Source organism: Dendrobium catenatum, unplaced genomic scaffold (assembly GCF_001605985.2).
Source record: "Dendrobium catenatum unplaced genomic scaffold, ASM160598v2 fragScaff_scaffold_133, whole genome shotgun sequence".
Taxonomy (NCBI): Eukaryota; Viridiplantae; Streptophyta; class Magnoliopsida; order Asparagales; family Orchidaceae; genus Dendrobium; species Dendrobium catenatum.
In genome coordinates this window covers 7,696,274-7,717,990 of record NW_021318595.1, presented here as the reverse complement: position 1 = coordinate 7,717,990, position 21,717 = coordinate 7,696,274, and the positions used below count along the sequence as shown (strand labels likewise).

Genomic DNA, 21,717 nt, shown 5'->3' with positions numbered 1-21,717 from the left:
AATTACTAAAAAATGAATTAACATCACTGAAATCCAAAAAATGGTAGAACAACTGATCCTGTTAACCCTAGCTCAGACTTATTACAGGGCAAACCATCTTTTAAAAATAAAGATCTAACTTAGAAAAAATAATCGAATAAGAAATGTGATCCTTTAAAAACTTTATTTCAGAAAAATATCTTATAGAATAATATATCAAAGTAATTAGTCATGATCATGAGTTTCTAAAAATCAAGTCGTTGAAAATATTAAGTGACACATGAATTCTTATAAGATTTAAATGTTTGAAAGAGAGTGAAGCTTGATTTCTTGTGGGATCATTTTATGTTTCTTATCAATTATTTGGCTCACTTTGCGTATCATTTGATTTTTGATACAGCTTGTGTATCTTTTAATTTTTTTTATTATTGCGCATCTTTTCAGTTTTATTTTTTAGGCTCATTTTATGCCTCTTGTCATTTTTGCGAGAGCTAAATCCATTTCAAAATCCTTAAAAACTCTCAGTTGTGAGAATATCTTCTAAATAATAAAGAAGAAAAGCTCATTCTATAATATAAGAAAGAGTAAATCATAAATTAGAATCATATTTATATAATAAATGCAACGACACAATTAAAAAAGTTTGAAAGTGATTTAATGACTTTGAACATTATTTATATGAGATAGATAACTATAAGAAGATATAAAAAATATCAATTTCAAAGTTTAATTGTTAATTTAAAATAAACTTTTGCTTATAAAAGAAAATTACACAACTAAAAGGAGTTAGAGGAAGAAAAATAATCAATGGTGTTTCTTCCTCTAATTGATTTAGGGATGTCAGTCATTGATTATAAATTTTCATAAACAAAAGCAATGTAAAACATGTCATTCCAGCAGTGATTAATAAAACAAAACTGAAGTAAAAAAAAAAAAACATAAAAAATAACTGTACATAAACAAAACTAATTATTTTGTATAAAAGTTCATAGTCATGAAGTAAATTATTTAAGCTAGATTGCTTAGCTTCACTTATGCATTCATAAGTAATACATAATCTATCCCATATTTCTTTACCAGCAGCACAAATTGAGACACACATGTAATCTTCAGATTTCAGTGCATAAAAAAAGTAGTTCAAATAGTTTGTATTAAGTTGTGCAAGATCTCTATCATCAAAAGTTCATTAAACAAAATGGAAGTTTAGTTTTGATGCCATTCAACTCACGTGTTGATACAGAATAACTTTCTTTTACAAGCATCTACATGCGATAATCTATGGATTGTAAAAAAATGGACATGCGAGTTTTCTAGAAATCAAAAGGTAGCTTGTCAAATAAGGATGATCAAGTAATGGAATACCTTTCCACCGTGTTCCGGTTACCAAAGTTAACGATGGATCAATATTCAAAAGCTTTCAAAAATTTAATTTTATGAGTTTCACTCTCATACCACAGAAAGTTCGTTAAAGTTGTTAAGCCCTTATGAACTAGCCCGCGGTTAACTAAGGGCGGGCGGCTGAATTAGTAGTTTTAAAAATTCTTAAATAAAAAGCAAAAATCTTTTTAAAACCTTTTTTGTCGCTAATTAGAGGTTATTTATTTGTTGTTGAGCATATGCTCAAGTGAGTATCTAATTCTTTTTCTTTTGTTCCATTATTTCTAGTGATGTAAAACAAACATTATATATTAGTTCATTTTTTTTGGATGCGATGAGATATACATTATTCTTTCTTGTTTTTCATTTACTTTGAGTGAGGTTAAATAAGTGTAATATCTTGGTTGGTACTTGATTGTAATTGAATATTTCCTTTTGTTCTTCTTTTATTTAAAAGAATGACCTCACCAAGCAATGGTAGGTGATAATACACCTAAAAATTATTAGTAGTTATTTAAAAATAATTTAACTTATTTTAAAAAAACAAAAAGTTTAAAACAAAAATTAAGTATATTTTTAAAAAATAGATACTATAGATAAAAAAATTAAAGCCTTAATTAAAAAAATTTATCGGGCAATGATTAGTAATCAATATTGAATCGAATTTATATTATATTTAATATTACTCTTAGTAATATTCACTACAATATTAATTATTTAGCACATGTTTTTAATTACTCATTGAAAAATTATCTTTTTGACCTTTTGGCGCTCCGGTCTTTTGAATTTATTATGCATTACGAAGCCGACCACTATCCGATCTGATTGCAAGGAAACAACGGAACAGCTCGCGTCTTTTCTGTTCTTTACTTCTGTCCGACTCTCCCTGTGTCTCTCTCAAGAGGAAAACCCTAGATCTGAATAGCGTTCAGAGGAAAACTGAAGCCCCCGCGATCATGAAGACCAAGAAGCCACTGGCCGAGCTAAAGGTCGTCGTGTCCTCTCAAGAGAAGCCGGTAACTGATTTCTTGTGAGTATCTATCCCTCCTCTCACTTTTTGTGATGTTCTCTATTGCTGGTATGTGCCAACCTTTGGATTCTGAGGAGCTTCAATTACGAGTTTCGCCAATTTATTCCGATTGCTTTGTTTGCGATGTTAAATGAGGTTTTCTTGGCCGTGGGTTGCCACTTCAGGACGGCGAGTGGGACTTTTCAGGATGGGGATTTGCTCCTTAACAGAAAAGGGTTGCGTTTAATCTCTGAAGAAAGTAGCAGCCAGGTCTGTATATCTGTATCAGTTTGCTCTTTGTTGACAATTTTATGTAGCTGTTTTATTGTTCCAGTTTATAACGGAAAGTAGTTGGATTGTTTTTTGCCTTTGGCCTAGAGTTTATGAAATTATACGTATTATTGGGATGCTTACGCTCTGCAATGCCCTTAATTTATATCTGTTAGGAAGGTCAACCATAGGATCGCACGCAAGCAGTAATTGAATGCTGTCGAGTATAATGTTAATAGGCAATAATTTTTATTGCATATTATTAGGACCTATGGGAAATATAGAAAAGCGATTTGATCGACAGTTGGGAAGCATAGCCTTGGCATATCTTCTGAAGTCTTAAACACGACTAATAGAATCCACACAGAAATAATGCGTTGGCCAGTATACTGATTATAGACCTTATATTGCTGCCAATTATGGGTTGCAAGAGATTGGAACATAGCTGTGGAACGTGCCTCCTTATGATTGTTTTGAGAATTCCCCATGTTCCAGTCTGATTTATAGCTGAAGCAATGGGGCATGTGTTTTTATGGCGATTTCATCTCCCGCTTAGTTTTTTGTTCTGAATGGTTTCTTTCCAAGAGATTTTCATCTGAACCAAGAGAGTCTGAAAAATTTATGCTTGTACTAGCTTTTGAATTTTGATTGCACATAGAGTAAAATAGACATAGTTTTTACATCAAAATATCTAAAAAATAAACCACCGGCTTTGGCCCAGATAACGATCTTGACTAAGAATCAATTTTGAGTACAAAAGCTTGTTACCTTTCGGTTAGTCAGACGGTCCAATAATGCCTTATAGGTGATTAAATTTATAGAGATAGTGAAAATAACATGAGAAATTAGTTAGTGGTGATATGAGATTTATTATGAGATATTGATTTTGATGTCAATTTGGGTAGCTTTTAAAGTGTTTGATTGATGTGAAATGATGATGACTTATTCAATGGAAGATCTAACTTCTAAGGCAAAGCCTAAGGTAGGCTTGAAGGCGATGATTTTAGTAGACTTGAAGGTGGATGTTATGATAGATCTAAGGGCTATGACAATTGCAGGCTCAAAGGTGAAATTTGTATCGAATCTAAGGGTGACAACTAGGAGAAGTCCAAAAGTAACAATAATGACAAACCCAAAGTGGTGATAGCTCAAGCTCAAGGGCATCAGGCATCAACTGTGATGGAACTATGGCTGGAAATTGCAACAAACATAGAGATGGTGAAAGTGAGAAGTAGGCTATAACTTAGATTAAATTACTGGTGTTGGTCCTAATAGGATTGAATGCAACAACAATAATAATCTCAAATTCAATGATTGTGGTTGATGTTAGGTAATGACAACATGTCCTTCACACCACTAAGTGGTGATAACATGCATTAATTTGTGGCCAACAAGAAACAAGGACTAGATATCAAAGGAGTATCCAAAATTTTTTTAGAGTTGTAAAATTGTAAAGAGCTTATTTCTTTATGAGTTGTTTTTTGAATTTATTTATTCCTTATAGACTTTAGAGAAGGCTATTTTGGGTATTTCTAATTCCAATCTTCAATGTTTATCGGAAATGAACATGGGAGATTGTAGTCATCCATTGTTGGAAACAATGCAAATTCCTATTATTGACGCCCTTCCCCTTATGGGCTGCTTGGGCCTAGAATGGCCTAGGAATTTGGTGGTGGTGATTGACAATATAGAGCATTGTCTGCACCCTCTTTGATCATGAATCTAAAATCATTGTTCTAGTAATGGTCATCTTGTGGTCTCAATTGTGATGATGAATTAGAGTTTCATGCAGCATATCAATGTGAACATTTTTGCAGACTTTGTTGCCTTATTTTTAATCTAATTGAAGCAAGTACTATTATTTGCTAGGTTGGTATGAAATTGCTTCTCCTCCTCGGGAAATGTTTGGAGGGTAAAGATTCAAGAAGTAGTTGAGTGTCCAGGGCATAACAATTCAATGAAGTTTATAATTCCAATAAAATCATTACTAAAAAAGGACATGTTGGTGGCAATGATCGTCATTGACGAGTGGTACTTGGGATTGTTTTGATGACCCCTCATTGATGGTAAGGTGGTGGTGGCAGTGTAGTCATTGTTCAAGAAATTTCTTCAGTCTCTTGTTTGTACGTTGCTAGGTCCCAAGTCTTGGATGAGAAAAATGGAGGGTTGCATTAGGTAGTCGACAACCAGCGTAAAACTTATCGAATAATCATGACATGAATTTTTTACAAAATTGTGTTAATACTAGGGCGTCCCCTGGAAGCAACGCACTAAATGACCTGAATACAGTGATAAGTGTGCAAGGGTCACTGCACTGACGCCCAGGTGTAGTGTTAAATAGGCAAGGGTTCTCACATCAAGGATGGATGTGGGCAAAGAAGCTAGTCCATGAAATTAAAATTAGGATATGAACTTGAAGTATAGGTTCCCTTACAGGAAAAGTAATGGAGTTAATAGATATTATGATTCATATGAAGATAAATATTATGTGCATTCAACAAACTAAATGGGTTAGAGGGAAGACTAAGGATATTGATAGTTTAGGATTTAAACTATGGTATTCAGGTAGGCGTCTTACTAGAAATGATGTAGGTGTGATTATAGATAAGAATTTGCAGGATAATGTTATAAATATTAATAGAATTGCTAATACCTGATTTAAGAAAAGAGACGAGCAACTCATCACTTATACAAATGGATTTAGTAAAACTCAGATTGATTATTTTTTTATAAAAAAATTAGATCATTTAGATTGCATAAATTGTAAAGTTATTCCGAGTGAAAATTTATGTACCCAACATCGATTATTAGTTTTAGATTTTAAGATAAATGGATAGAAAATAAAAAAATAGAGAAACAATATTTTAGGATTAGATGGGGGCATTTAAAGAATATTAACAAAAATATTTTTGAGAGTAAGATTTTAGATCTTATGATTTTGTCTATGCATGAGGATTCTAATGTTATGTGGGAAAAATTGATTAGTGATATTAAGATTATTGCAAAAGATCTGCTTGGAGTATCAAAGGAGAAAGCTCATAATAGCAAAAATAATTGTTGGTGGAATCCAAATAAGCAAGAACATATAACAAATAAGAAGATTTATTTTAAAAATTGGTTTAGATATAAAAATTATGATAATTGAGATAGATATAAAGAAGCACGTAAGGAATCTAAGAAAGTAATATGCGACGCAAAGATCTTAGCTTTTAATGATTTATATAATAAATTAGATACTAAGGAGGGAGAAAGATATATGTATAAGTTAGTCAAACAAAGAGATAGGAGTAGTAAGACTTTAGTTCAAGTGAAGTGTATTAAGGATGGAGATCATAAGGTATTTTTATTAGAAGATGATATTCAACAAAGGTGGATTTGATATTTTATTAAACTTTTCAATGAAGATTGTGAAATTACGATTGACTTTAGTGATCTTAGCAGCCTAAATGAAAATAAAGATTTCTATTTTTATTGGCGTATTAGTAAACTGAAGTTAGAGAGGCTTAAAGAAAATGAAGTGTGGAAATGCTGTTGGACCTGATGATATCCCATTAGAGATGTGGAAATGCTTAGGAGATGAAGGAATTTCTTGGCTTACTAAATTTTTTAATACTGTTTTGAAGACTAAAAAGATGTCAAATGAGTGAAAAATGAGTGTGTTAATTCTTCTTTTTTAAGAATAAAGGTGGTGCACAAGATTGTGCGAATTGAATTGGAATTAAGTTAATATGTCATACTTTAAAACTATGGGAGCGAGTTATGGAGTGTAGGTTGCGGCGTGATACTAATATTTCTCAAAATCAATTTAGATTTATGCTAGGTCTACTATGGAAGCCATACATTTATTGAGAGGTATGATAGAGAAATATAGAGAGAATAAGGAAGGATCTACATATGATATTTATTGATTTAGAGAAAGCATATGATGAAGTTTCAAGAGAAGTGCTATGGATAGTTCTTGAGAAGAAAGGAATTAATAACACTATATTCAAATCATTAAATATATGTATGTAAGAGCTATTACTTTGTTCAAATAGAAGGTCGTTTGACCAAGTATTTTCCTATTTCGATTGGATTACATCAAGGATTAGCCTTAAGCCCATATATTTTTGTTTTAGTTATGGATATTTTCACTAGACATTTGTAAGAGGATGTACCTTGGTGTATTCTTTTTGCAGATGATATTCTTCTTGTTGATAAGAATAGAGAGGGAGTTGAAGGTAAACTTGAATTATGGAGGTCAACCTTAGAGTCTAAAGGTTTTCTCTTGAGTAGATCTAAAATTGAATATATGGAGTTCAATTTTAGTAGTAATAGACCTAGTGAGTGGACTGTGACTTTGGGCGATCAAGTCATTAATATGAGTACACATTTTATATATATTGGATCTATTGTTTTAAGTGATTGTGAAGTAGATGGGGATATTATCAACATAATTCAAGTTGGATGGTTGAAGTAGAGGAATGCATCGGGCTTGTTGTGTAATAAAATAATTCTAAAACTAGATCTTGGGGTTTGCCTGTCACAGCTTAACACGATAGGACCTGTCCTGGTCGGGTTGGGTTGTGACACAGATGATGTAAATGTTGATTTCTATCGTAGGGGATTTGTTCCAGACTACTGGATTTGGATCTCTCATTGTGAGTACGAGCCATACAGAGATACTCATTCCGGTCCATCTATAGCTTTTGAAATAGTTGATGAAGATCATATGAAAAACTTGTTTTTGATGTAGCATGTCCTAATTTAAGGGCTAGTGTGGAAGAGCCAACAAATGCAGAAACCAAAAAATTCTTTGAATCTATTCAAAAATTTATTTGGGATTGTTGCAAAACTCATTCAGAATTATCAGTTGCTGTGAGGATGCTAAGTATCAAAATTGAATATAACATGCCTCGTGATTGTTTCAATGATTTTATTGGTCTTCTTAAGGAAACAAATTAAATGGATAATTTAGTCCCCACAGATTTATATCGAACAAATAAATTAGTATCTTAGTTATGTCAAGTTTGATCAATCAATTTAATTTGGTTTCAAATTTTATTGGTTCAGTCATTGACAAACTTGGGTTGACCTTCTTAAGCTTGTTTGGAGGTTGATCAGATGAATTTAGGTTCATTTGTGCACTAATTTTCTTATACCAAGTTGACTCCCATTCAATCTTCTTGTGATGCCTTGAAATTTGTGCTTCTTGTCAAACATTATGCTTGATATGATATAGGGATTTTGATGATCCAGCATGAATATTGCTATTGTGTGTACATGAAATTTCTGTAAAGCCTAAAATATAAAAATAATATTTTCATTGACATATATGCATTGAAGGCTTCAATTTGAGCCTATTTTGTGCCAACTCAGTGCCATTTGTGAAGTGGCATCAGAAGTTAAAGTAAAGGCCTATAATTCCACCATTAAAAATTATCTTTATTTCTTTTTATTTACTTTGAGTAAGCTTGGAGAAAATCATTCAATTATTGAAATTTATTAAACCAATGGCCATGTGGCTATAAGCAAGCATGGATCAATAACTATTTTCTTACTTCTCTGCAGTAAGGTTTTCTATTACCTTTGAAAAAGAATCTGAAATGAAAGTAATTTTTATGATGCATGCAACTTTTTGTGAATCATACAATCATAACACTTCCTTTTCTAATAAACTTGCTTGAATCACGCTAATGTGTGCAATCCTTAACTAAAATTCTATTTCTTACCCCTGCCTGTTATTGTTAGGGACAAAGAGAACTTTGTTTTCTATGAACATTTGTACTAATTTTCATCAGCAAAAAAAAAAAAAAAAAAAAAAAAGGCTTTCTTTTGAAACCTCTTGATACCATGTACAAAATCGTGTAATCTTGATCGATTGAGTTTAATGTTACTTGATTGTTTATCATTCTTAGAAATTTCAAAAAAATTTCTTGGTAAGATAGTTTAGTATCTAACGTTGTAATTTACATATGAAGGCATGGAGTTATTTAGAGCTTAGAAAAAAGTAGGCACCATATAATTGCTCTTACCAAATTCTATGAGAATAAGCTCTTATTTCTTCACCGTAATATAAATTTACATGTTAAAGATGCCTTGACACTTTTAAGCAGTAGTATATCCTTAGAGTATATTTGGTTGCAAGTATTAGTATTATGAGAATGCAGTGCAAAATAAAAATAATAATTTTTTTTAATGTTTGTCTGGTCAGTCAGAATGTAATGCAATGAAACCTTTTTTCTTGTTTGATTAGTTAAAAGTTTGGATTATTGAAAATTAAAACAAAAAATTTAAATTTAAATTTAAATTTAAATCAAACATTTAATTATAAAAATAGAGTTTTATAAGCTAACCACTAATAGATTTTTAAATAAAAGTAAAGCTAAAAAACCCTAATCTTAAAATCCCAACAAAAAATATTTTAAAAAATTTAGTGGAGCAGGGGTGGGATTGTTGATTAGTAGTGGTGTGGGAGCTAGGGCCACATTTCAAGGTTGGTGTTGGAGATAGGACCCATTGTTGACATGAGGGTTTGTAGGTTAAGATTGGTGTGGGAGACAGGATTGCTTGTTGTTGATGATGCAAGAGCTAGTGCCAATTGTTGATGCCAACATAGGAGGGCTAATAGGTTGGGGTTCTTGCGGTGTGGAAGGTGGTTGTTATTCATTGACGACTTGGGAACAGGTACATCCAAAGAAGGATTTGTGATTCTTTTGCACACAATGAGATTGGAAATCCCTTGATTTGAGCAAATTTTTAATGCACCAAAAATGAGCCTTTTGAGGATTCCAAGTAACCTTGAAAATTACTCTAAATTGGATATACTTGACACCAAACACCTTGAGAATCAAAACTCATTTATTACTTTTATTTTGCGCCCTTAAAACTTACTACCAAACGACCCCTAAGAAAAAATCTAACTATATGATGACAAAAAATATATTTTACTTTTCATTAATTCTATGCATCACTATGGACATGAATTATAAAATAGCCATTGTTATTTTATTTCTCACCCTAATTGAGATTCTTACCTTATAATTGAACATTATAATTTTCAATTAGACCTAGTGAGAGTAAAATCTTCAACATCCTTGAGTCTTGTCCTTTATTTTGGATAGTTAATAGTTAAAACTAGTAAAGAAGAACGACTAATGAATGAGGATCCTGAGGGAGGGAAAGGAACATAAACAAAATATGAGGAAAAAAAAAAAAAACCAAATGCCTGAAATTTACATTTATTTTATTGAAAAAATTAGTACTAGCTCAAATAATGGTTATGCACGGTGAATTTGCAAATGACTTAAGGTGGCGGAGTTACCTCCACTAGAGAAGTAGCCGTTGTCATATGGTTTGATTTTATGTATTGTCTATGTCACAATGTGGTGTGGCAATTGACACTAACGGGTTAGTGAGGGGAACATTTCTGAGATTGATGAGAATTGTAAAAAGAGAGTGTTCGTTGTTGGTGGAGAATCATGAAGTGTTTATCAGTGTTAAAGTTGAAGCCATGAAGAGATTGCTATCTGCAACGTGGGTGAAGTGGGGTTGTCATCATAGGAGGAATTAATAGCATCATAGCTGACTTTTGTAGCAAGAAAAGAAGATTCACGTGGGTTTTGTAGTTACAACACAAAGATGAAGTTTGCAAATGGGATAAGCATGGGTGGAATGGAGTATGATTCAGTTATAATAAATGAGAATGGTTTTGCAATTAAGTACTTGGAGGAATCTACGGACAGGAGATGGAACTTGATAGGGTTTTGTTAGTTGGATGATCGATGTTAGCGACGTGTGGTTGATGGGGGCTTGAGCAAGGTGGTGGAGCTTGAAGATATAGGCATAGATAGCGACTCAGATTTATGATTATGATACAAGTACATGCACGATAGGATTCTAGAAGTTTGTGGTTAGAGTGGAATTTGGTGATTGCATCCATGAGGCTTGGATATCAATTGATGGCAAGTGAACAACGAGAACAAGAAGAGAAGAATGTGCACTAAAATTACCCAAGAGCAAGAACAAAGCTAGAGAGATACGGAGAGATGTAAATAGTTAGAAAATCAAAACGTAATTATCATTCAATCTTTATTTGATTCATTACAAGCTTTTATTCTATGCAAACCACCCTAAAATTATCCTAATGGATGCTTTTTTTATGGATTGAAATGAAATTTAACTTAAAACCCATGCTGCATCATTGACATGACATTATACCCGTTGTTTGGCTTAATTGATAATGTAGCTCACTATCTTCCGAAATACAATATGTTTGAGCAAAATGAAATGTCAGTTGCAAATTAATCACTTGGGGAAAATTATTATAAACGAATAGCTCAGAACATAATCAGTAATCCATAAAACTAAACTGGTCACCCTTCTATGTAAAATTGAAAAATGTAAGTCACCTTTATTTTTTATAACATTGGACACATTATTCCTAATAGGCAGCAGGATATCTAATGAAACAGTAGGACTTTGAAATAAATTTAGAAAATCGAGATTGCCATAGTTTGAATGTTTTATTTTTCTTGCGACCAAATGCTGAGAAGATTGTAAGCAACATTTTTCATTGTGCCATTTTATTTCATGTTTATGGAGCTGTTTTCTGCTTTTGCATGGTCATGATCAGCTATGATGCACAGACACGGACACGACGACACAGACATGGCACGACACAAAACGGACATGAGACACGACAATTATTGAAAATATATTACACAGACACGGGTTGAACACGGTATTATAGTTTTATATTTTAAAAATAATGTATAAAAATTAATTAAGTATAATTTTAAAAATAATTTATAAATAATAAGTCATTTAACTAGAATTTGAGCTTAAAATGATTAATATCAAGATATCGAGAGTCGAGCGTCAATGCGATGATAATACTGTCGGGAGTCGGGCATTGATATTATGCAGTAAATATTAGGCGTCAATGTTAAGAGGGCATTTATCGTCGATGTTGAGAGGGCGTTGGTCGTCTATGTTGAGAAGGTGTTGGACAAAGATGAGATGTCAAGTTGTGGGTGTAGAAATTGCTAGCATCGACCATCAAATTTGTATTTAAGATACATGCTTTTAAAAAAATAATCATAAAATATTTAAGATACGCGTGTCGGACAAGCGCGTCCAATTTGCATTTAATATTTTTTAATTGAACACGTTTTTGACATGTCCGACACGTGTCGGAGGCATGTCTGACACGTGTCGGAGGAGTGTCGGACGTGTGTCGTGTCGAACACTGCACGCCTCTTTGAGGAGAAGTGTCGGTGCATCATAGATGATCAGTTTGTTTTTCCTAATTATTTATGGTAGGCTTTACTAATCCTCTAGTTTCATTTTTATTGAATGTTGCGTTTGGTGTAAATCTAGTTTATGCAAGTCCTTAGTCACAACAGCTAACGAGACTAGTTGCCTTTTCTCAATCCCTTTTTCTACCTAAGCCTTCCACATCAAGAAATTTATCTGCATCTCCCTTTTTATTTATGTAGTTTTGAAATGCTTTCTCCTTTCATAAATGTGGAAGAGTGGATCAATGGCATGTTATAAATTTTTTATTTCACCTTTTAGTTGTTAACCTAGGCATCCTTCTGATATCACTTATGCTGATTTGGCTTGAGCATTTTCTAAGTAATATCTTGTTGTATTCACTGACTCAATGTAGGGAATGGTTCCAGTTTTTACTATTTGATAGTATCAAGGAAAATCACTTCAACACTTTTCTCCTTTCATTAGACATGGCTACTAGAGAGAGAATGTTTCCAGTTCATTTTCTTTGATAAGATGGTGATGGTGACTAACTCTCTCTGTGAGCTGAAAGGATCATTGAAAAAACAAAGCCTCTAAACAAGGAATGCTCCATGCTGTTATAATATAATTTTAAAGAAATGGTGTCATTTAAAAAGATTTCAAGCCCCGCCCCACCCTTGCGATGGCCTCTTTCAAATATGTTTGGTGTAAATTTGCTAATTTTTTTTTCTGTCAATAATTAGCTTTCTAACATTCGGATTACTGGTTATTTAATATCTTAATTATTGAAAAAGTAAATTTGGCCAAACCTGTTTATACTATTTATTTATTTAATGGATATTGGACAATTGATATAGCACTCACTTTTATAGCATTTTTGTTACAAATGGCTTTTGATTTATAATGCCTTTCTGTAGCCACCAGATGTTAAAGATTTGGATATGCAATTCACTATGGAAGACTTTGAGACCGTTAAAGTTATTGGAAAAGGAAGTGGTGGCGTTGTTCAACTTGTTCGGCACAAATTTATTGGGACTTTGTTTGCTTTGAAGGTATTATACCTCAACAATTCTTCCCTCCAATTAACACGTTCTTTATCAATTTCATGCATTTACTTAGCTTTGTGCTATTCAAACTTAGAAATGGAATGTTTGAACTGCTTGGAGTGCTTTTAGAATTCCATTAGAAAAATTGCTGGAGCCTATTTATAGGAATGTTTTCAGAACTAATAAATGAATCTAATACAAGAAAATCTTAGATGTATAATGTTATTTCTGAAGTTAAATTCATACAAAAAATGCCTTCTTCTGAATATATTTAACATAGAACTTGTAATGCTGCATTCTCTTTTGTGGGCATAAGCAGGATTATGCTTCTTCTTTCATCTTGCTGGTTTATAAAGCATGATTGGCATTTTTTTTGGAGCCGGATGAAACTGAAGACTGCTACCTTAAGTATAATATAAAACATGATTGGTTTTTTTTTTGGTCTGGCCTAATGTTCTCAATATCAAGCTGAACTAGTTTTCTCCCCATTTTTTCCATGGAGCATCCGCCATTTCTTTCATATCAAAAAGCTCCTATTTTTTTGGCTCATTGATATGGTTAAGAAATAGATAAATACGGAAGTTGATTAAGCCGTTACATCTGGTTTTTCCTGAATTTTATTTAGGAGTGAGAAAAAGTAGAGTTTGTTGCTCAATCAACATGTAATTAGCAAATTACAACTTGTGGTTCCTTCTATGATGCACAGACAAGGGCATGGTGACACGAATACGACACGGACATGACATATCAATTATTGAAATTATATTACACAGACACAGGCTAGACATGGTATTTACAAATTTTATATTTTAAAAATAGTTTATAAAAATTAAATAAATATAATATTACAAATAATTTAGAAATAATTAGTGATTTAACTAGAACTTATTCTTAAAATGATTAATATTGGAATATCAAGAGTCGACATCAATGTTATGTGTCAAGCATCAAGAGAGGAGACGACAATGCTGTTGAGAGTAAGGCATCGATGTTATGCAGTCAGTATCGGACGTCGACGTTAAGAGAATGTATGCTGTCTATGTCAAAAGGGTATTGTTCGTCAATGCTAAGATGACATTCGACAAAGATGAGTTATCAAATTGTGGATGTAGAAATTGCTAGTGCCGAGCATCAATGTCAAGACCATGGCAAACTTTGATGTTAAGATAGTTTTGAAATGTCGATGTTGTAATGACATTAGATGTTGATGTTGAGATGACTTCGGACATTGTTGTGAAACCAAAGATGTAATTTTCCAAAGAGAAATGAAAATTAGAATATTCGATGAATGAGGTATTGAGTGCAGGCGATTGATTTGGTGTTGTAGATAGGATATAAGAAATTTAGTTTTATATTTTAAATAAATAAAAATTTTAAATACAAGAAATTATATTTAAAATAAATTTTATAAAATATTTAAGACACATATGTCAAACACGAGTATCCAATTTGTATTTAATATTTTTTTAACTGGACACTTTTTTGGCTTGTCCAAAACGTGTTGGGGGTGTGTCAGATGTGTGTCGTGTTGGATATATACGGCTCTTTGAGGAGAAGTGTTGGTGCATCATAAGGTTCCTTTTATAAAAGTTTTGTTATTTTCTTAATCAGGCCATTCTGTTTTGAAAATTGAATGCCCGCCCTGACGTCGTGGTTTCTAGGGTGCGAACTACAAAACTTTTCTACTTTGTACAGGATAGTTGGCGTCTCGGTGACAGTTGTAGGTTTAGTTGAGTAGATATAATAAATAAAATCAATTCAACTTTTAGCAGTCACTTTGACTCTTTATGATTAAATAATTGTTTTTGTCGTACCAAATGAATGCATGATCTGTGGTTGTGTGAACTGGTATACGCGGCAGAAGAAACAGATTACATTGTACTATAGTATTTGACCTGGTATTTCAATCAGCATGACGTCAGTAATGATCACCATTATGTGGATTGATGATTGCGTATATTGTAGGCTCACCATGTAATGTTTAAATTGCCCATTCAAAGAGATCTTCTATGAATCTCCTTTGGGATATTTCAAGGTCCTCTTGTATAAAAGCTACTTAGTAAAACGTCCTATGAAAGCAAAAGCAGAAATCTACCCAACTATCTGAACTTCGTGCCAGACACTAGTTTCGATTCTATTCAATGTGGATTTCTCATGCATAATTCATACATATAGTTCTCTCAGCATATTTAAATGTTGTTCACCTCCGATGAGTGATTAAGATCTTATAATTTTGCAGGGTATCCAGATGAATATTCAAGAGACAGTCCGCAAGCAGATTGTCCAAGAGATTAAAATAAATCAAGCCTCACAGTGCCCTCATGTGGTTGTTTGTTACCATTCATTCTACCATAATGGAATTATTTCTCTGGTCCTAGAATACATGGATCGGGGTTCTCTTGCGGATATAATTAGACAAGTCAAAACAATTCTTGAGCCTTATCTTGCAGTTCTATGCCAACAGGTGAAGACATTATTTTTCACTGTCCGTTTTGTTCTCTGTGCAGTATTAAGATGTTGCAATGTATTCAGGTTTTAAAAGGTCTAGTATATCTTCACAATGAAAGACACATAATTCATAGGGATATAAAGCCATCAAACTTGTTAGTGAATCACAACGGTGAAGTGAAGATAACCGATTTTGGAGTGAGTGCCGTGCTTGCTAGTTCTATGGGTCAGAGAGATACATTTGTGGGTACATACAACTATATGGCGGTATGTTTAGCTAGCTTTCTTGGCGTGATTGATTGAATTCCTGACCTTCTGTGGTTCAATTTAATAGTTTTTGTTAATTCATTCTATTCTTCACTGAACTCTGCATGTTGCAAACTCAAGGTTTTGTTTTTTTTGTTTTTGTTTTTGTGTGTTCCTGTCAGCCTGAAAGGATTAGCGGAGGCTCATATGATTTTAAAAGTGATATTTGGAGTTTGGGATTAGTTATTCTTGAGTGTGCTACAGGCTCCTTTCCATATAAGCAAACTGAAAATGAGGAAGGGCCTTTGAGCTTTTATGAACTTCTAGAGACCATTGTAGAAGAGCCACCACCAAGTGTGCCGGAGGATCAGTTCTCTCCAGAGTTCTGTTCATTCATATCTGCTTGGTAAGTTCCAACATTCTCACATGCTGTAAATTTATATGTTTGTTATAATTTATCCATTTTAAGTGTGAATGCTTAGTTATTCTAGTCAACTTAGTGTTGATCAAGATATGAGAGTTTTTGTACTGTGTTAGGAACATTATTATTGTACTTGAATGAAAAAATTATTATTTAACGTATGATACTTATTATGATTTTTTTTTTCTTTTACTTATCCATGAGTGAAAGGTGTTTAAGAGGGTTTCAAGTGTTTATTTGAGTGATGTTAGAAGATTAGGGTTGGTATCAGGCTAAGGAAGGTAGTGACTAGTTAAGATTTTGGGATAAATTTATCATGCAGTGAATGGTCATGTTTTCTTTGTTGGAAAAGGGTGAGGGCCCTAGATTTGATATCTATGTTGTTATCTAATTAATAGAGGTAATTTTAGGTCCATTTGATATGTGGATAGAAAGTTAGGAATTTTAGGCCAAGAAAGTTAGGAATTTTAGGCCAATTGATTCTGTGGCTATTTTTTGTGAGGTTTGAAGGAGTTGTAGGCTTTGGGAATGTGGCGAGAATGTAGGAGCACAAGTTTAGAGAGGGAGAGAGATATGTTAGGGTTCACAAGCCTTAATTGTTGTCGATTTGCAAATCATCTCAAAAGCTAACAACTCCAACTCCTTGTAGACATAAGTTTTTACAAGTTACGGAAGTTGTTTTCATTGAAGCAATGTGATTAATGAAAATATATGAAGTGCTATAAAAAATAAGGAAAACTCATGAGAAAATACACCTAAATTTCCACAAAGCTCACCCTCAATAGTTGATGACCTTTTCAAAGAGGTATATTTGGAAACTATTTGCAAATCATTCCAATCATGAGAAATTCCCTAAATATTTGATTGCAATTATAAGTCTTCAATTTGGGGTGATTGAAGGACTATCACAATTTGGTTTTCCATTTGAAAAACTTCCTCCAAAAACATTCATGGCTGGTTTATATGGAAGTTACATGAAATAGCATAAAAATTATGAATTATAATTTATTGGATTTTGAAGATGCGATTTTGTAATTGATCTAGTGAAAGCCTTCTTGAAACTTCATATGCTTATCTTGCTTCAATTATCCTCCATTTGATGAACTTTGCTTTGCAGAGTTAATAATATTGTGATGTCTGAGAGGTTCAATATTTCGTGTGTTTGTAAGGATGGTGGAGTATCTGTAAATTGAGATGTTTGTGGGTACAATATTTAGAACTATTGAGATTATCAGCAGTTTTAGTAGTGGGCCTATATCTTTTAGAAGTGGGTTAGTTTGTCAATCGCAGTGCTTGATAAACTTTTTAGTTGTGGGTCTATATATAATGAAAATAGTATATAATATGGCAGGAGGCAAAATTAGAAAATTTGTTGTAGTCCAAAGTTCTTATTTATTATATACTATTTGGTGGATTCATAACTAGGGAGTTAAGTATAAGTTAAACCATAAGCATCATTATTAAACTCCTTATGTGAATATTTTTAAAAATGGTTTCAATAGTATTATCAATTTATGTGAACTTAATGTAACACATGCAAATAAAGATTGTGTAAATGATGTGCTAATAAAATGTGATATAATATAATATATGATGAGTGTTGACCCCCATGAAGAACTGGAAAACCTACTGAAAATCTCCATGTTCATGTTCAGTTCAATGTCAAATTCAAGTCCCCAGCATTCAAATCAAGTCCCCTGCAGTCCAGATCAAGTTCAAATCCGAGTCCAGTTCGAGTTCATTTCATTTAGTATCCAAATAAGGTCCGAGTCCATGCCCCTTATTTTTGTTCAAGTTATATGCATTTTCAGGCGGAATTTCGGCAGCCTCCCGACATCTCCCTCGTTTAGGGGAAACTATAAGAGTCTTAGCCTGCCCACCACGTCATCTACGTCAAGAAAGATGTACACGGTCGGTGTTGGGTGACACCGCAACTGTAGTATTCAATCCTACCACACAAAGAAAATCTTGCATAGGTCTTCAGGGCTACCTGTTTGAAAACACAGTTGTTTTCCCCGCCACATTATGAGAGTGTGTACTGGTACTTAAATCCCCCCCACATGCTAAGAAAGCGTGCACAAGGCTCGCCCGCCTCGCCGTAAGCGCCGCACCAAGTTCTCTCCCACCATGCTAAGAAAAGCGTGCATAAGGGGTCCCTCAGCACGCTGCGAACACTGAAAATAGGACTTTAGAGGATCGTATTATCGAAAGCATCGCGACGAGCTTCCTCCCACCGCGCTAAGAAAATCGCGCATAAGTTGTTGTTCGCTGCGCTGCAAGAATCGAAAGCGGGATCTCGGAGTTTCAAAGCGGGATCTCGGAGTTTCAAGGGTGTTATAACTTTCACGGTGAGGTTGACGGCAGTGGCGAAAATGTGCACAAAAATGTGTAATTTAAACCAAATGTCCTCTTTCTCCCTCTTTTTTTTTCCTGTTTTTTTGCATTTTCTTTTTCCTCTTTCTCTTTTTGAGTTTTCTTCTCTTTTTTTTTTTAACTTCCCCCCTTTTTTACTTGCATATACATATGTATACACACTAACACATACATATTCAAATTTAATAATAACAAAAATACAAATGATTAGTAATATTGACTAGGAGACATAAGTAATAACATTAACTTTACTTAATAATAGTTATTAATACTAACTAGTAGAAATAAAATAGCAAAAGAATATCTTATTGTTTGGATTCGTTTGTGAGGTGAGCTGAATATAAGTTGTATGGGCTAATTGTTAGATGAATTGGGCTGATAGGCGACTGTTTGGTTGGCGGAGGGAAGGATGTTATTTTTGCTTTTATGGGCTTTAAGGAGATATGTTTTGTGCTATTTAGAAGTGGTGATGGTGGGCTTGAAGTGGACTAGTGTGGATGTATGAAAGTGGGCTGATTTGGGTTTTGAGGTGTAGAAGGATTGGGCTTAGGTGAAGTTGTGGGCTGAATTTAGAAATCTAAGGAAATAAAATGGGTTGATTTGAGTGTAATGTGAGTGGAGCTACAGGAGATTCATGCAAAAGAAAGTAAAAGGACAAAACAACAAAAAGAAAAACTGCAGTTGCTTTTGAAAATTGCTATAGTTTCTTTTTCCAAAAAAATAAATCTTCTGTAGATTTTCACATGAAGCATGGGCAAGAGGGGAGGTTGAGTAGAGTTTGGGAATTTGGATTCTGTAAGACGTTTACGTGGAGAGGTGTATAAGAGCAGCAAGGTAGAAGGAATTGACTCAAGCATGAGGAAGGGCGTCTTCAGACGGAGGTTCGGCCTACTGTGAGTGTGAACGGTTTGGTAAGGTTCTTGGTTGGTTTGGTCTTCAGATAGAGAGTAAAAGGTGGAATCCTTTGAGTAGATCTGGACGAGAGGCACAGAGGGAAATCAGAAAGGAATTTGGTAAGCCGCATCTCAAGAAAAATATATTTTGAATGCAATATGCTTGCATGCAATAGCAGGTGGTTGCTGGATATCCATTGACGACCTACATATTTATTCAATAAAGCTTACAATGCATAACGAATTTTATGCAAGAAGCCACAAATGACCCAGATCATATACGATTCACCTGTAAGCAAAAGAAGAGAATTTGTAGTTAAAAACCGCAAACTACTGGTAAACTAAGGCAATGAACTTGCAGTGCCAGACTATCACACAAGATAAATCAGTGACAGGTAGGAGGTTCCTAACACACCGCACAACTCATTTGCAAGCTAAAGCATATTCTTGCAGTCTGAATACTAAGGAAGATATAACTTGCTGAAGACAAAAATGAGCAAAAACACGTTGCCGATGCGCGACAAATGAAACCCCAATGCTCTACAACCACATGCCACCGGATCCGAAACATCCATACAAGTAAACGATTATGCCGATGCGCGACCTACGATTATGCTGCCAAATGACACTGCAAGTAAACGATTCTGACCAAGGACCTCTGAATCAGGTGGTTTCGCCGCCAAATGGCACCTCTAAATTAAAGCCATGGCTAGAGCCCGTAAGCTTCCCAATGACACTAAATCCTTTAGATATGAATCAATAGAGTATAATCGATAGGGAGCAAAGCCCTTTGTTAGCTAAGGTGGATTCAAAATTTCTCTTTAGGCAAATATCCCCCCAGGTCTACAAGGTTACCCTTGGACGACACAACTCATGGTTGCCGCCAAGGATCTTTTTGTCAGGTTTGGTCGACTACCTCTTCTAACTAAGTAGACCAGGGACCACAATGGGTCGAGACGACGAAACCATGAGATGTTGGTCGGGTCCATCATCCATTCTCCCACTGTCCGCTCTAAGTGGAAGATGTTGAAATTTCTAATTTTAAATATCAAATTTCCAAACGCCTAAACCTATGTTGCCACTATATGCCAGATACATGTATCTCTACGTATTTGATTGACGCCTAGCCTTAATCGAAAGTTCTCCCTCGTTATTGGCAGGGGTAATTAACTTTAGGGGCTTGCGCCTATAGGAATCTAGAACTTAGATCATAAAGTCCTCGCAAAATGAGGAAGTAAATCTCTGGGTAGTGTCTTATATACAAATCTACTCTGCTTTCTTAAAATTTTTACCGGAACTTAATTCGTTAAAACTCTCCCGAAAGCAGAGGCTGGGGGTGGGGGTGGGAATTTTTGGAGCCCACAGGTTTCTTTTTATATAATATTAATTCATCAAACTCACATAGAATAAGTTGCTTTCTTAGGGGAAGTTATGTCTAATTGAAATAAATAGCTTTCTTAGTTTGAATTTATGTTTAACTGTTCCTTTTTATATTTTGTCGCAGCATACAAAAAGATCCTCAGCAGAGAATGTCTTCTTCGGAGCTTCTGGTTAGTGTTGTACATTTAAGCTTTTTGCTAATTCTCTATTTATTTATTTTGGGCCCGTTAAACACTAATTGATTTTATTACAGAGTCATCCATTCATCAAGAAGTTTGAGGACAAAGACATTGATCTGGGAATCCTTGTAGGCAGCTTAGATCCTCCGGTTAATTTACCCGTGTAAAGCGTATTGCTTTGTGGCAATCAAAATGAATTATGATGAAGAATTATAGTGCTATAAGAACTGCGAAATTAATTTCCAATATGATTCTGAAAGCATCAGAATACCGGATTGCATTGAGGAGGATGTTACTAGTCTAGAAATGAGAGTGATTTGTCTTTGGGGACTGTAACTGTTTTAGATTGCTCACTATATGACAATCTCGGTTGAAGTTGGGAGGTTTGGGACATTATTGATCTCAAGTAAATCAAATCATAATTAAATATCAATTAAAAACTTATTTGATTGATGAAAAAAATAGCATCAGAATATCCTGACCAAAATCTAATTAGATTGATCTTCATTGCTGTAAAATTTTTGCTGAGATTATTTTAATCTTTGGATAATTAATCAGCATAGATTGACAATGAAGCTCATATTTAGCGGATTTTATCCATAGCTTTTTTGGTTCTTCATTGATATCAATTTAAGTTGTCTGCAATGCTTTTTTAACTCTCTCTCTCTCTCTCTCTCTCTCTCTCTCTCTCTCTCTCTCTCTCTCTCTCTCTCTCTCAAAATCAATCATTTATGTAGATCATGAATTTTGATATTTTTTTACCGAAACACATCTATCATGATCACAAAATTATCAATAATAGAATTAAAGGAATCACTTATGAGATTATTACCTCATTTTTATTATTCTTTTTCTTTCC

At 33.9% G+C, this 21,717-nt stretch overlaps 1 protein-coding gene across 2 annotated transcripts; it reads left to right on the top strand.

Moving 5' to 3' along the window:
• The first annotated feature begins 306 nt into the window (after positions 1 to 306).
• Positions 307 to 21,251, top strand: LOC110096934 (mitogen-activated protein kinase kinase 6). 2 transcript variants are annotated; one of them, XM_028699839.1, is made up of 8 exons: positions 307 to 311; positions 2,551 to 2,635; positions 12,790 to 12,924; positions 15,158 to 15,382; positions 15,451 to 15,633; positions 15,795 to 16,018; positions 20,804 to 20,849; positions 20,933 to 21,251. In XM_028699839.1, the coding sequence occupies exons 3-8, from the start codon at positions 12,814 to 12,816 to the stop codon at positions 21,023 to 21,025; spliced, it is 882 nt and encodes a 293-aa protein (XP_028555672.1). In that variant the 5' UTR covers positions 307 to 311; positions 2,551 to 2,635; positions 12,790 to 12,813; the 3' UTR covers positions 21,026 to 21,251. The 2 variants fall into 2 exon arrangements, with proteins under 2 accessions (XP_028555672.1, XP_020678752.1); XM_020823093.2 differs by lacking the exon at positions 307 to 311 and adding an exon at positions 2,165 to 2,386.
• The last annotated feature ends 466 nt before the right edge of the window (positions 21,252 to 21,717 follow it).

Excerpts from the sequence above, each read along its gene's own strand:
- LOC110096934 (XM_020823093.2), top strand. The coding sequence starts at position 2,313 with ATGAAGACCAAGAAGCCACTGGCCGAGCTAAAGGTCGTCGTGTCCTCT. Across the intron at positions 15,383-15,450 it reads TTGCAGTTCTATGCCAACAG|GTTTTAAAAGGTCTAGTATA; the intron begins GTGAAGACATTA and ends CAATGTATTCAG. Across the intron at positions 20,850-20,932 it reads TGTCTTCTTCGGAGCTTCTG|AGTCATCCATTCATCAAGAA; the intron begins GTTAGTGTTGTA and ends ATTTTATTACAG.